The sequence below is a fragment of the Falco peregrinus genome, chromosome 4, assembly GCF_023634155.1.
Source record: "Falco peregrinus isolate bFalPer1 chromosome 4, bFalPer1.pri, whole genome shotgun sequence".
Taxonomy (NCBI): Eukaryota; Metazoa; Chordata; class Aves; order Falconiformes; family Falconidae; genus Falco; species Falco peregrinus.
Genome location: NC_073724.1, coordinates 9,992,413 through 10,008,217, shown reverse-complemented (window position 1 = coordinate 10,008,217; position 15,805 = coordinate 9,992,413). Strand labels below are relative to the sequence as shown.

Below are 15,805 nucleotides of genomic sequence, written 5' to 3'. Positions count from 1 at the left end.
TCCACATGCTTCAATTGCTGTCCCAGTGGCCTTTAATACGCACCTTAACCTTATTCAGAAATCATTTCATACAGGAGGTCTGTTTTTGAAGTGATGTAATACTTTTTATACAGGTGTATACTTTATGCAGACATCCCATGGGCTATGATATTTAGTAAATAAAAAAAAAAAAAAAAAAAGGGAAGGGGGGAAGGGAAGGAGGAGTAACCGTGCGATGAAAGCCAGTTGCCTTCTCAAAACATTCTTAGGGTTTGCAGTAGATTAATTAGTTGAATGTAGAAGTAACATAAGGAGAACTCTAGCTGTTTGCCTGCCTACCTAGGTCCTTGGTTTTGATTATAATGTTTCTGATTTCATCGTGGTTGTATAGGGCTTATTTTCAAAAAGGAGAACACATAAAGCTTTGTGGGTTATCAGATCTGTGGAGTGTGAATGGTAATTAATGTATATAAGCATCATAGACTCAGAAAATGTGTTTGTAATAATGTAGGAGAGCATCTATATTAACAAACAAACAAAACCCCAAAACCTACCATGAGACCTGAATGTCACAGGTTGCTCTTGGGTTTAGCAACATGGACGAGGCACAGTTTCAGGTGTTTTACATGCACTGATCTGCAGATGTGAGAAGAAATGTAAGCTCACTGCTTACAGCTGATTGTGCCCAGTCAGGTATGTGATGACAGCCAAGCTGTGCCTAAGCAGTTTGCTAAGTGTATCCAAGCAGGACATTTTCCTTTCGACTCGTTCTGGAGACCTGACATAAACAGGGAAGCTGGGCAATTGTGTGTATGCGCATTTTGCATGACAAACAATTTTGATAGGTTGTCTGAGTTGCTGATTGAATGTCAAAGATTTTCAAATATTTGGTTTAAGTTTTGAAATACCTGTTAAAAGAGATCTTGAGGGCAGAACTGAGTACTTGTATCTCTGCCTGACAGAACCACACTTACAGACTCGTGGAGTTCATCATTCCACTACTTTGGAGTTGCTTTTATACACCCTTTTTAAAACATTCTATTACCTTGATAAATAAATATAAAAATTGCATTTACTCCTGTTTGCAAACTGTATTATTTATTTGCAAATTAAATTTGTGTGATGTTTATGGAATCCCAGCAAATTATGAAATTGCTTACTTGCAACTTGTGTTGCTTGATGTGTCCAGCTCTAGTATAACATGCATAAAGTTGGCATTTTGGGACAGGCAAATCATGTTGTCTGGATGTCTTTAAAAGGAGCCTTTAGGGCATGACTATACTCATCTTCTAGTTTCGCTATACACAAATAATACTGTTATCTGTTTCCAGCTGCTAATTTGAATCAGCTACAGCTGGAATCCTGAACTCTAGTGATGTTTAGATTATAAAATGCTTCTGCTGATCTCCATCATGCCAGTTATAATGAGTATCGAGAACAAAATTACTATATTTATAGTCTACTTTTCAAAAATAGAATGAAGCTGTATGTTCTTCAATACCTTGTGATTAGTATGGCATAATAAAAGTCATTGCATGTGATAATCTAGTCACAGTTTTAAAATATTTAATGTTTTTAGCAGCATATTAGGAAGTTTGAAAGATGCTTACAGTCATTTCAGCTTTTCCATTCCAGTATATGAATTGCTTCTCATTATCTGGGTTCAGTAATTACTATTTTGCAAATCTGTATTCTGTTGGGTTAGAAAGAAAAGATTCTGAACACCAGAAAATATTCTGTCATTACCTGACATTGAATTGTAGAGCGATATTGCTGGGGGAAAACCAAAACACTGAAGTCTGTGCTCTTTCACCACATTTTCTTTCATTTACATTTTCTGTAAAACAGAATTTAATAGAGTTTCTAGAGTTTCTGCGTATACAGAAAAGTCTGCTTTAAAAACAACTTCTGTAAATGTTACTTTTTTTCTCACAGAGCACAGTAAAAAACATACAGCAGCTGCTGTTTTGATTTTTTGTTTATCATTTAGTAACGGAAGAGCCCACTATTATTGCCCAGGATGTATGGTCAGTTTGTATATTTGCTAGATGCAGTAGTATATAGTACTGGTTTGTCATTTCAATCAGCATATTAGTTTATGTAGTATGTTTGTCTTGCTTACAGGTTTTACAGTGTTTGTGTAGGAGGGACATGAGGTACAATGGATTAGTTTGGTTTTGTTTAGCAACAAGTTGCTTTTTGGTTTTTTTTGCTAATTATGGGCTGAATGTAAAAACGCTGAACACAGTCGAATTCCTTTACGTCTTTGTTAATCTTGCATTTGAACATCTGCTACTGCTGTCAGGAATTGTTATATTCAATAGAGTATCAAATATGTAAAAATACTGTGGTACAGTATGTATATCTGAAATAGGTTTGTATTTCATAGATTAAGAGCCAAGTTAGTATTTATTCATGGAATTAGACGACTGGGTTATTTTTCAAGATGGGGAAGAAACTTGAAAGCAGCAGAATCTTCTAAAGACAGGAGTGAAGCCTGATATTTAGAAATTATAAAATAAATATGTGAAAGTGAAATAGTCAATAGGCAGGTGTACAACAATATGGAAAGGAGGACTAAGGGATCATTGCGGAACACAATGTGATGCTGTTCTCTTAGAGGCAATTGCTCTTTTGCAGTGCGCAGCCAAAGAGCTAGGTGGAAGGCATCATAAGTATTTATTCCACTTTGCCCTAGTGCCACTTCAGCTGGATATCTTGCCTGATTTTAAAACAATGTAAATGAATTGTAAAAAATTCATGGGGCAAAAAAAAAAAAAGGAAAGACAGTAAAAAGGAAGTTGAAAAGCATATGTTAAGAAAGTGGAAGAACATGATTGTTTAGGCACGCAGGAGAAATCTTAAGTCTTCAAATTTGCAAAGGGTTACGTTGAAGGGGTATGTGTTCTGTTGTTATTTATACTCATGAAAGGTATGAGAAGGGTTAAGTAATTGGGCTAGTTTCTTACATATTATGGTTAGGTTATATGTCAGGAAATCAATTTGCCATTGAGAGGAAAACTATGCACTAAAACAGATTACCTGGACAGCTTTTGGAATCCCTGTCACCAAAGGTTTTCACAATATGTTAAGCAATCTGTTAAAAGAAATCCAAACATAACTCATGCTGCTTCAAACCCAGAGGATGCAGTAGCTGGACTATTCACAAGCCTTCTGTATTTGCATTTTTGTCCCCTTTTCAGTTGTTTCTTCAACAGTTCATTGTATGTTCCAAAAGGAAAAATTATTACAAATAACCATATACGTAATCCCTAGTATACAGCACATATTAAATACATACCATATTTATACCCATTAATGTTATAGTTGCAATAAAAGAAATGAATCAAATCTTTGTCGTTGCAGAATCACATATTATTTTGCATACCACTTCACTTGTATTTTTTCTCCTAAACCCTGAGGGAAAAATGTATTAAACGAATGAAAAAGCTTCTTGTTTTTTCAAAGATTGAACGATTATGTTAGTAAGTGAAATGTGTCTCTTTCTGAGGGAAGTTACCTGATGTCATTTTAGGAACTTATGTCATAGATAGAATGATGCAAATGTATAATAAATAATAGAAGTTTGCATGTTTTAACTCCATATAATTCCATATGCATGACTGCACAGACCTTTAGTGGTTATACAAATAAAGAGATGAAGACTTATCTAGGAATATATGCATTCTAATTATATCTGCAAATGCTACTAACTAGTACTGTAGAAATCTCCATGAGAAGAGTGTGCAGAACTTAGGGGCAAAGAAGAATATTCACTACAAAATGCAAAGGCATATCAATAAAGGCAATCAAACGAGAGGTCAAAAAATCAGAAGTAAACAAATTTAGCTATGAAGGTGTAATTAGGGTTTTTTTAATGGTATCCTAATCTAAAAGAACCTCCCAGGGTCCCATGTTTCTCTGTCATCTTTTGGCCTCTCCACGACTAGGCAGCAATATCTTCCTGAATGCAGGAGTCTCAAAGTCCCACCAAGAATTTCAGGTGACGGCGGTGGTTTCTTTCTTCTTCAGTGGCTTTTGGAAAATGCTGTTGTTGAAAAGGCGGTGGTAGAGCATGCTGTGTTACGGTACATACTGGGACCTTTGCTTTGAATGGGTCTCTGCGTGTGAGAGCCTAATAATTTGCATTATACTGTGGAGAACATGATCCTGCTAAGCCTTCTGTCACACAGAGGAGCTTTCTCTAACTAATTCCAGTTAGAGAATCAGAGCTGGCATTTAGGTGACCTAAATGACCAGTGATAATACATCGGTTTATCCAAAGGGAAAAAAAGGGAAAAAAAAAAAAAAAAAAAAAAAAAGCTGTAGTTATCATCATCATCAAATTAAAAAAAAAATAATCCAAATTTAGGTAGTGTAAAAATAACTCCATTTCTTTTGTGAATTGGCAATCTGCATTATATGTTGGGAGTGTTGGGGAGGGAGGTTTGTTTGGGGTTTTTTTAATGTATGTTTTTTCTCTGATAATTTTTAGTATTGCTTGATTGCTAAAGTTTTTAAGACTGGAGTAAAAGTACAGATGAATAAATATGTCCATCATATGCATTGTTGATATCTTAATGTATTACTGAAGATGAGAGGACCTCTGGATTTCCTGGAACTGTAGGTTTCTGTATTCAGGAGAAAATCAATGCAATGTACTTCATAATTGTGACTTTCATCTTGTTTCTTTTCTTGAAAAGAGCTATTTAGTCATTATAACATTTAGATATTTTGCTGGTTTTTCCTCTAGCTGTGTTCTTAGTACCTGTAATAGGTGAAATGAGAACAAAACACTGACCTCAAACCTTTCACTTTTATTCTTTTTCTTTCTCCTTATTTTGTGAAGTAAAAGGTTAGGTAAGCTGGACATCTGGGGGAAATACTTTTCCCCCTTTTTTATCTTTATTGAGCTATTGAAGTAATTGGAAGGACATGTTTTTTTCCAAAGACAAAAGACAAAACCCCAAATCGAATAATAAATCACATATACGAGAAAAATAAAATAAATGCTATATCAAATCTGTCTAAAAATGTCCGCAAAATTGAACAGCATAGAGACAGCTGAGTGGTGGAGAAAATATTGAACAAGTTGGAGCCACCATTTATCAAAGAATGTAATTTAACAATTGTTGGCGTATAAAAAGCAAGAAGTCAGAAAGATATATCACAGAAAAATAAAGCACAATGTATTATTGATATTTGAGAGAAAGGGTGTATTAGAGCTTTTGAAATTTGAATCCAGCTTTTTACATTCAGGCAATGATTTTTTTAAAAACATTGTTTCAGCAAAACAGCTACAGCTGAAATGCTTTTCTGGTGTTAAAATGCCCTAGAAACGTAAGTTCTGTGAAAATTAACTGCCACGATTCAGGACTTGGCACAATTTTCCTCCCCTTTCCTGATCCCTCGGGGTGGACTCTCCCGAGATTTCTGACCGTGACTTTTTGCTGCTCTGTGATCCCCTCACTCCCAGACCTTTCCTTACTAGCCAACTTTTTTTTTTTTTTCATATGCTGTGACCAGAAGAGCCTTCAGAAAAATAAAATGTTTTTTAATCTTGATAGAACTAAGGATTACTAGAAGAGAGTTGTTGATATTTTTTGTTGTTGTTTGTTTCTCAATCTTACCTAGAAATCTAGTGGCTCTGTCATACTTTTCAGCCTGACTTTTGAGAATATGGTGTTTCTTCGCTCTTTGTCTTTACTCTCTGGTCTTTGAAATCTTCCTTAAATTCCAGCAAAGGTCACTGTTCACACTTTTCTGTAGTATGCCTCCTTATCCAAAATCAATTTCCTAAGAAAGGCAAGGCAGAGTAACGAAAGAAAAATGCCCTTGTAAATGTGTTCTCTGTTTTTAAAGAAATCCTTGAACATGGGGAAATACCAGTAGTCATTGTCTTTCCTTTTTACCAGTTTCCCAACTGGCTTGTTAATTTAGCCAAGTAAAGTAAGTGCCAGCCAAATACAGTAAATTCTCATTTTCATGTTACATTGTACCCATAAATAATTACTGGCCAGACCAAATCCATTCTAATTGTGTTACAGACGTTTCAAATTAGTATCCTACAAGTATACTGCTTCGAGAAGAGCTTTTTGAAGAGCTTGTCTCTTCAAGCAGCAAGCAAGGAAGTCTAGGTGGGGAAAAAGAGAACATGTTATGTGAAATGCAGAGAAATCAGTTGACTTGCTGAGCACGTAAAGCAAATGTAGATCCTTTGTAATGTTGTTTGTTGAAACCCACAATTCTTTTGTAACTGACTTCTGTGGCATAAAAAGCGAAGTTATCCCATATCTGGTGCTCTAACCAAGAGATCAGCCTTCCTCTGCTAAATTTCAGTCTTGATGATGCTGATTTGAAACATTTATCTATACTTGTCTCCTCCTATGACTTTTCATTTATTAAGAAGAAGAAGAGGTGGATAAAAAATCTCAAACATATTGGATATAGGTTGAAAATTGTCTTCTCTTTACAACAGAGTGACAAGGAGACTAGAGAGGGAAGAGAAAAATTATTTCACCTTTGAGAAAAGAAACACTGGCCTCAATGATGACAATGAAAAGGAATTTTCCCTCATGCTAGGTATCAAAAAGATGGGTCATTGATGGAAACAGCTCCAGCTAGTTCCCTTCTGTAGGCAGAATTATATCTTGAAAGACCATTTTCAGCTAATTTGGCTGTTGTGCAGTTTGAACTTTACGAATTGACTTGTAATTGGACTGTGCTGTCAATGGAAAAACTTACAAGTATCAAACATGACATTTTTAAGAAGGTTACTGTCATCTAGTCCTCTATTAGTGGATTTGCAGAGAGTTATAATTGGACTAACAAGCTTAGTAACCTGTCCTACTTCCAATTATAATGTACAACCTCATTTATATCTTTTCTTTATTTACTGATACATGATAGGTAATCATTCTCTACCTAGTGCTCATGCTTCAAAATAAAGCTGTCTAATCATAGAATGGTTGGATTCTTTTACTATACATGTGTGTGTGTTATATATATATACATATATATATATATACATATATATATCTCCATACACAAAGATTATATAATTCACATATGCATATATCTGTGTGTTTATATTCTGAACAATTAAAAGTACATATTTAATTTTCATATACACACACACATATATATATTATTCTGAATGAATAATGTGATTATAAAGTCCCCTGTTGCTTTTTAATCACTGGGGGAGGGTGTGTTTCCTCCAGACCTTTCTTATGTTTATTCTGGCTCAAAGTGACAATGCATTCATGTAGATGTAATTCTCAGGACTGAAAAAGAAGGGGAAGCATAAGAAAATGAACAGGCTGATGAACTCAACGCATTCATTATCAACTTATATTTGCATGAAGGAGAAACTGTTCACTTATTACAAAATTAGAATGGCACCATTAATTTTGTTTACTACAGGAGCAATTTTTATTGCATGTAAGATTTACTGGCTGTTTTGTGGGTGAATATGTGTTGTTGAACACCCATATTTAAAGAGCTCTGCAGAAGCATCATGATTTGTTGTACCTCCACCAAAGCAGAGCTCTTCCATGGAGTACAGCTGATTTCATTCATCACGGGACTGCTTTTCTTTTTTGCTTTGTTTCCACTGCCAGGAGAATGATGACAATGCAGAATAGTACATCTGGAAATAGAGAAGGAATCAGTGAAGGAATAATAAAAAATAATAATAATAATTTAAAAAAAAAAACACAAAAAAAATCAAGGAGAAAAATCTAGAGAACTGACATTTTTTAATGCATTCATACAGTTAGAAGTTTTATTATTTCAACAATTTCTTCATGTATGGCAACTTGGCCTTTACTGCCATGCTTTTTTTACTTGTCTAAGTAGCGATCGATTGGTGAGGCATCTGACTAGGTAAGGTGAAAAAAACAAAACCAACAAAAACTGACATAGAACCTTTCGGTGTGAACAACAGAAGCAGGGAAAGCAGAAAGGGATTTTGGTCTTTCTCCTTTTTTTTTTTTTTTTTCTTCTGTCTTTTGGTCACAATTCTAGCTCCCTTTGAATTGTTCATGTAGCTCTGCCTTAGAAGGGCCAGCAGAAGAAGAATTACGGGGTTTTTTTCTGAGGTACCTTTTTTATGAAAATGATCTTAAATGAATGCCTGTTCAGAGTGCTCTTGAGAGTTTAAAGACTTGTGGGTATTATCTTCTGTGTAATTTACAGCTAACAGTGTATATAACAGTGTACAGTACAACAGTGATTCCATTTTCTCTTCAGGTTCTGATTAATATTATATTTCAGCAACATTATCTATAAGCCTCAGAAAACAGAAAGTAATGATTCTGTTGATCTGGCAGTAGGGCAGATGATAGCAGAACATTTTAAGCTATCGTTTTTGTGACCGTGTTATCCCTTTAGAACTCACAGCATTAAACGGTTGCTTCGGGAGATGCAAGAAGGCTGTAGTGTCTGTCCCTTTTTCTCTGAGTCTGAACACTGATCACTGCTTGTTAAAGTATTGTCTGCTCCTTCTGCCTTGCATGCTCCGTTACAATGCACAAACAATCCGAAGATACAGACTTCAGTGAAGGAAAACAACAACCGTATAACATAGGTTATTAATAATGGTAACAGCAGCTTAACTGATGTTTGTTTGCATGAGCTTCACAGGTGAATGGTGGTTTAAGAGATAGGAGCAAGGGAATGACGTAAGGTTTAGGTACTCCAGAATATACTTCAGAATGAAGCAAGGCAAATTGTGCTGTAAGTTTCAGAATTCACAAATCTGTGTGCATATGTTCTCACTTACTTGTGAGTAATGGTCCATGATTTTTCTGCACTTCTCGCCATGCTTTCTGAGTGTGTTTTGTGATATATTTTCTAAATTCTCAACACACATCATCTGACAGAATCATAGATCTGACTATCTCCTAGTACTGCAGTTTCTCAAATAAATAGGTCAAATAATCCTAGAAATGGTGTTTGTTAGCTTTGAATCAATAGTGATAAAGTTTCTCTGTATTCTTAACTTGCTCAATCTTCTGTCTAATCTATCTTTGTTCTCTTCTTCTTGTGCAATCTTTTCCTTGCTGCCAGTGGCTGCTACAAAGAACAAAGCTAGAGGTGAGTTTCTGCCTGCACTCTTCAATTTGCATTGCATGGTTCTGCAGCCCACATATTTTCTCACAAGGTTTTTTTCTGCTTCTCAAAATGAAGAAAGATATTTTTAGGTCTCATGGTATAAGAGATTAGGTTTTTACCATTTTGTAGTTGCCCCTAAGTGCAGACTATTTTCATTGTTTATCAGTCATCGCTACTCATACTCTATTTTGTTACTAGTTTTAATTTAGGAAGTTCTTAGGAAAAAAGATAAAACCAAATGTATTGTAGTTAGATTTCTGACTTGCATTATAGTAACGTAGGGTTATTGATGGCATTTTGATCGAAATGAAGATATTGCATCAAAGTGCTCATAAATATGTAAATGCAATTTATATTTTTTTATCTCTAGATATAGTCATAAATATCTGAACAGAGAACAATGAACAGAAGTGTCTCCTAAGCGTTCCCCATCTTTTTGCAGTAGTATAAAATGATCATCACTGTTTCTGATAGCATGCCAATATAGAGAGAGGCATCCTATAATGTCTGCAGAGATTTATGACTTCAGAGCAGCAAGGTGATTGTCACAAATCAGTGTGGCAAAGAAGTAAACCTTTCAGAACTAATCATGTAAGGTCAGTTGTGCCTTAAAACAGTTCCTGAATTTCAATGAAGCAGTGATGTAGCAAATGTAACCTGAAGGGTGTATTTTTTCTTGCATATACGTATAAATGTATGCATACATGTTTATATATACATATGTGTGCATATATATGTGAACATATATTTTCATATAAAATCATGAAAAGTTTTATTTTACTAAATTCATCTATCATTTCCGGTAGATAAAGTCGTTTGATAATTAAACATAGGATTTTAAGGCAAATGTTTATGCTTGGGTACATGCAGTGTGGACATTAAGAACTCCAGTATTCACAGTGTTCCTGAGGTTCAATTATATACATTGTCTAGCTTGAAGATGTGGAACAATAATAGTGATCAAAGAAAACACAGACAACTGATGGTGTTTATGTGTTAGAATAATTAATTCAATAACTAAAATACTGCTCAAGTTGTGGCGTTTTGTTTTTTTAAACCCTTGCATGGCTTTTTGTAAATTCTTTTTCTCAGAAACTGCATGCATTGGATGTCCTGAGTGAGGGGAGTAGATGATGAATTCACATATTCGTCTGTGCATGCTATGAAGTTTGCTTTACTCTTTTCTGTACTGCCATATACTCCTCTGTGGTGCTGTGTAACAGTGGTCAGGAGTTTAAGACTTTCATAATAAATCTAAAAAAAAAAACCAAACAACAACAAACAAAAAACCATCCACGGAAACAAACTTTAAGCACAAATAAGCATAATCTCATCAGTATTCAGCAATTACTTGATGTACTCATATATTGCCATTCACACAGAAACTGCCCTGGAGGCACAGGAATTATGAGTCAGAATTACTCATGGGCCCCACTCATCTGTGAGCACACTCTTAATTCAGAAGTGCACATTCATATTGAATAAACAGCTGAAACTATATATAGTAAACAGGGTTTGGCACCGTGATAAGAGGAAATCTCATAATCTGTAGCTATACATTATCTTTGGAGCTCTCTTGCTGAGTTGCACAGTGACTTCAGGAAGTCATCAGCTTTTCCTTTGGTGCTGAACAGCCCTGTGACAGACGTACCCGATATCTACAAGGAATTCAGTCCTGCAACGGTTCTCTTTTACCAAAAGCATAGGACCCATCTTGTAACCCCCTGTGGTAGAAGACATAAAGTAGCTGACATCTTACTGCTTTTCACATTGCTCTGTCCGAGCAGTAAAGAAGGATCTGTTCCTCCTTTTGAAGAACAGCTGGCAAGCAGTTGTCTAACACAACACTGGAAACAGCAACTCACAACCAAGAGAACGCTTTGCTGCAGAAGTTTCTTTTTGGGGATTTATCTCCCTGAAATCCAGGACTTTTAAATCTGTGCTCCTATTTATGTATCTTCAAGTTTCCTTTCTGAACGTTTGGTGTTTGTGCTGTCATTTGCAGTGAGGTGAAGTTGATGCTAATGCCTTCCCTGGGGTCTGAGGGTCACGTTATTGGGTGATACACTGTTGGACTGGACCACCTGTCTTGAAATTTTGTTTGTGCTTTGTTAGAGTGAGAAAACTGCTGCTGGTCTCCGTTGTCGTCTATAAGCAGAATATCAGAGGCCTTGTTCTCAAACATTGCATTCAGCACTGTTCCCTTAAGCATTTTCTCAGGCTGTTGGAGGGTGTTTATATTAAGTGGTGTAAAGCAACTGTTGAACTCTCTAGCTGACCCTTACTTTGTGGCACTTAGAATCAGTTTAGTTTGGAAGGTCACTTGGTCTGCAGGTCATCTGGACCTAGCCACCATGTAAGACCCACTTAGATCTCGTTGCCCAGAGCCTTCCAGTCGAATTGAAGTATCTAAGGGTCAGAGATTCCACAGTTCCAGGTTAAATTTGCGCTATCGTGGCTTTATTTTACCATAGTTTTCTGATTTCTTTTTAATACTTTCTGTTGCCTAGAAGAAAGTACATGAAAATTTTTGGTGGTGTCCTAAAAGAGCAAATACTTGGATTTTACATAGAAGGAAGGCTCTTGCTTTGGACTACCTTGGGTTGCCACAGATGCTGCCACAGAACAGTCATGTTCTGAACATAATACTTGCGACATTTTCAAGAAATCTAGTTCAGAAGGATTTGGAGGAGTAAGGGGTAAAAAATTAAACAGAAAAATGGTCATTCGTAGTGCTGAATATGGTGAAGCAAAAACCAAAGATGTCACCTGAAAATCTCAGACTGACTAGAGTGGTTTCGGTATATGAATGTTTTAAGGACTGTTCCTAAATACACCAGATGAGATTTGTTCAACTTGAGCTGTATAAATGAGCATTTCCTCTATCAAAGCACCGGTTTGAAGACCTTCTGACCTCTTAAGAAGGTTAAGAAGGGCTGTTGTGAGTTTTTGGTGACAATACTGTTGCAGATTACCTTCTGGCAGCAGTTAACACCAGTTTCCAGGCTCAGTGGTCCTGTCATAGCTGCTAATGATGTGTCAATTCTTAGTCAGCAGGTGAAAGAGAGAGGCCAAGTGTCTTCATTCAAATCTAATTAGTGGAGAAATGGAGTTCTGTGGTCCACATTTTCACTTTTCTGATACAGTCTGTGTCAGCTGGTATTAAAAAAGTTATTTCCAGAACTGCCCCACTAACCTCATGAAGTTAGGCACTTGACTTCAAAATTGAAATTGGAATTTATGATAGTTGGGGATGAGGGGGGTGGTGGTGGTGGTGGTGATTTTTTGTGGGTTGTCTTTTTTTTTGGTATTGGGAATTGTGTGGAAGAATATGATAATATCCTATTAAAAAAAAAATTAAAAGGCCAACAGCTGTTTCAGGAGGAGAAAGGAAGTTCCCCAGAAAAAAAACTTTTATTAACTGCCTGTTGGGAAGTACAACATTCCTTCTTGTTCCTAAGACTCCTGAGGCCCACAGATCACAAATGGCGAAATTCCCAAGAGTCCCAAGTCCCAAGAAGATACTTTGCAGAGGGGAAGATGTAACTGCCTTAACATTGCAGGATTTGTGCTATCCAATCTCCATAAAAATGTGGTGGATTGGTAGCTATTTTTGCCATGCTTCTTTCCCCCATTTTAGCTGTGTATGAAATTCTATTTTTAATTTCCTCAGGGAGAAATAACATTCATATCATGATCCCACTGTTTTTTATAACAAAGTGCTACTGTACCGTCCACTCAGTCTATACATACACAGCGCTTTGTTCTCTCTCCAAAACTGTTGTAAAAGCTGTAGTTCTGTGGGTTCTAGGGGATGTCCTATTGATAGGGGTTACCATCAAACTTTTTTCTGATAATGCTACACTTTTAAGTACTGTAAATGCCTTTAACACTAATTCACTTGCCTCACAAGTTTGATATTGATAGGTTGATTTTCTATAGCCCGTTGGATATCCAGGAGATTTTTGAGATGCCTCTTTTCTTGACTTGTATCCCATGTGTCCTAAAGAAATCATCATTATTTTTGCATTCCATGGAAAAGTGCTTTTTTTTCTTTTAGTCATGTCTTCTACAAATACAGAGGTATGTTTTTTATGCTTTGCTTTTAAAAGAGGAGACTGATTTTCCTTCAGAAACAGAAGATTAAATTTAAACTTTAACAACACTACTTAAAGCATACAACTGGATCTCTAATATAAATCATCATAGCAGTTGATACACCGTCTAAATGCATCTCATCCAAGAGGCAAAGATCACTCTGGACTTCATTCACTTGATTTATTTTGTTTGTTCTCATTATGTCAACAAAATTGGTATCAGCTTATTTGAAGTTTAAGTCAGGAGGGATTGTGTGAAGAATGCTGTACAAATATACTGTTACTGCCTGGATAGTTGTGCAATGACTCATGTTATCTTTTACTGAGGAATCAATTTGTTTATCAAGAATTCACTGCATCTTCATCAATGGTCATGTTCTACCCAACTGTCTCTTTGATTTTCTTACAGCATATGATAAAGTTTATTTCATTGCCCTACATAAGTGTTTGTCATCTTGGTAAATAATAGGTTTGATTCATTGCGTTGCTTTGCCTGAAAAATCAGACAAACCAGGATAAATTGTGTTGCTCAGTATTCCCTGTGTGGAAGACCTATGTTTTTGACTCTTTCGTAAATGTAACTAGCCAAGCAGATATCTCCTTTGAGGTATTATCTATCCCATATTTTCCTGAAATCAAGAAGTAACAGAGCAGCTGCCCATGTTAGGAACACGATGAAATAAATGTACACAAAGGAGACCAAATACTGCTATTTGTCGTCTTTGCATTATCTTCACAAAGTTGTGAGCTCTTCAGCTATTAACACCAGTCAGGCATTAGCTCTACTGTAACAGAGGTGCTCTGTTTTGTTTTGTTTGGGCGTTTTTTTGTGTTTGTTTATTTTTATTATTATTTTTTTATTGAGGGATACATAACTTATGGTAAAATTTACATAAATATGACACACGTTGTGGAAAAAAATACAAACTCGTGGAAGTATACAGACGTTGAAAGTGTGAATCCAATACAAAGCCATGGGAAACTCCATAACTCACAGTAGTTTGAAAGAACATTTACTTATGGTTACAAGCTTTCACCACTGAGACATGTGGAAATGAAAACCTGTCAGATTCCACCTTTAATACAAGGTCATTACAAAAAACTTGCTAAGGCTCTTGTAGTACCATAGCATGATCTGAAGCTTGATTGAAATTTTTCAGATATTTTCTAGTGCTATTGAAAAAAAAGGTGATCTTCTTTGTAAAATATTCTGCTGATATTTTTATTCAAAGTATAGTTTTTCCCTCTAATTTTCATATGTCATTGTAAGGCAGTAAAAGCACCTTTGGTATTTATAAATCATTGTACTTTTGGAGGGGAATAACAGAGCTAGTGAAGCCTTAATAACCATTCCTTTACTGTCTGTTTGGTATTTCCTCCCCTGTAGTTAAGTCACTGCTTCCAGTACATAACTTCTGAGATGCAGTGCTTTTCTGTGCTAATTAAATTATGTCCAGTGCCTAAACCTGTGACTTTGAAAGGTCTGGATATCATTCCTACATCTGCCATGGTTTTCCTCAGTGGTTTCTCATGGCACTCAAGGCCAGAGTTTTCTCATATTCGGTGTTTCTGATGGGGATGGAAGTGGTGATGAAGAACAAGATTTGATGCTTGTCTGTGACAACAATGCACAGAAAAAGAAAACCATAAGTTTGAAAATTCCCATATTAAGAGTGCAGAAGGACTGTGAAGGCATACATGAAACATTGCTAACACTTACACAGGAGCAGGTATTTGGGAAATTTATTTAGGTAGGCAATTGTTACAGTGTTCCTCCAGTTCTTCTTTTAATTTGGTGAATAGAATGTGGAATTTTCAATGTAATGGTTAGTCTCTAAATGTAAAAAAATTGTTGGGTATTTTATTTAGTTTTGTTGGGTTTGGTTGTTTGTTTTTGTTTTTTAAATCCTTCTAAATGCAGAAGTCCATGTTTGATCAAGATCATAGATTATTTCAGTTCCAGTTTTCCGTGAGATAGCATAAAACATACAATTACATTAGACTTAAAAAAAAATAAATATATATCTACTTCAGTATAATATATATGCCAGTTGTCAAAAGCAATTTGGAGAAGTAGTTCCCTGAGTGCTGAGGGTCTATTTAGAAGATTCACAGATTATATTGGTGGGCTGTTGGTTTTTTTTTCCCTTACAAACTCTAATTGATCCTTGGAGGGAGAAAGCTGTAATTATAATGATGATAATAGTTCTTCACAAAGTTGTTGACTGCTCTTTACCCTTTGCAGTGATGTTTGGGAGATACTTGGCCCTGGTATCTGTAAGATCTTTCCAATACTGAGACAGCTGAGATTTCCACATAATGTGCGGTGACAGTCCAAATGCTCGCTGTTGTCGTTCCAGCCAGCATCCTTCTGCCATTCAAGGTCCTAACTTGTGCTACCTACTAAGGAGACTGAGAAAACATGAATTGGCTTTTCCTTTCTTAGATTGAGGGACTATGTTAGCAGCACTGCAAACAGCAGTTACACAAGCCGATGTGTCCTCTCTGCTGCTTTGAATGCATTTTATTTTGGTATGTTTTCCAGAATAGATGTAAACAAAGCAACCATTAATAGTCTCAGTAATGTAACATGCTCATTAAAATTGTTGATC

General features: G+C 35.9%; 1 protein-coding gene across 3 annotated transcripts in view; it reads left to right on the top strand.

Moving 5' to 3' along the window:
- The window catches only part of CADM2 (cell adhesion molecule 2), a 671,675-nt gene that overhangs the window by 428,745 nt on the left and 227,125 nt on the right, over positions 1 to 15,805 (top strand). For 2 of the 3 annotated variants that reach the window (XM_055802815.1, XM_055802813.1), the window contains exon 2: positions 9,052 to 9,078. The exons of the other annotated variant lie outside the window; for it this stretch is intronic. In XM_055802815.1, the coding sequence (XP_055658790.1) occupies positions 9,052 to 9,078 (27 nt within the window). The remainder of the gene's footprint in view (positions 1 to 9,051; positions 9,079 to 15,805) is intronic. 3 annotated transcript variants of the gene reach the window in all.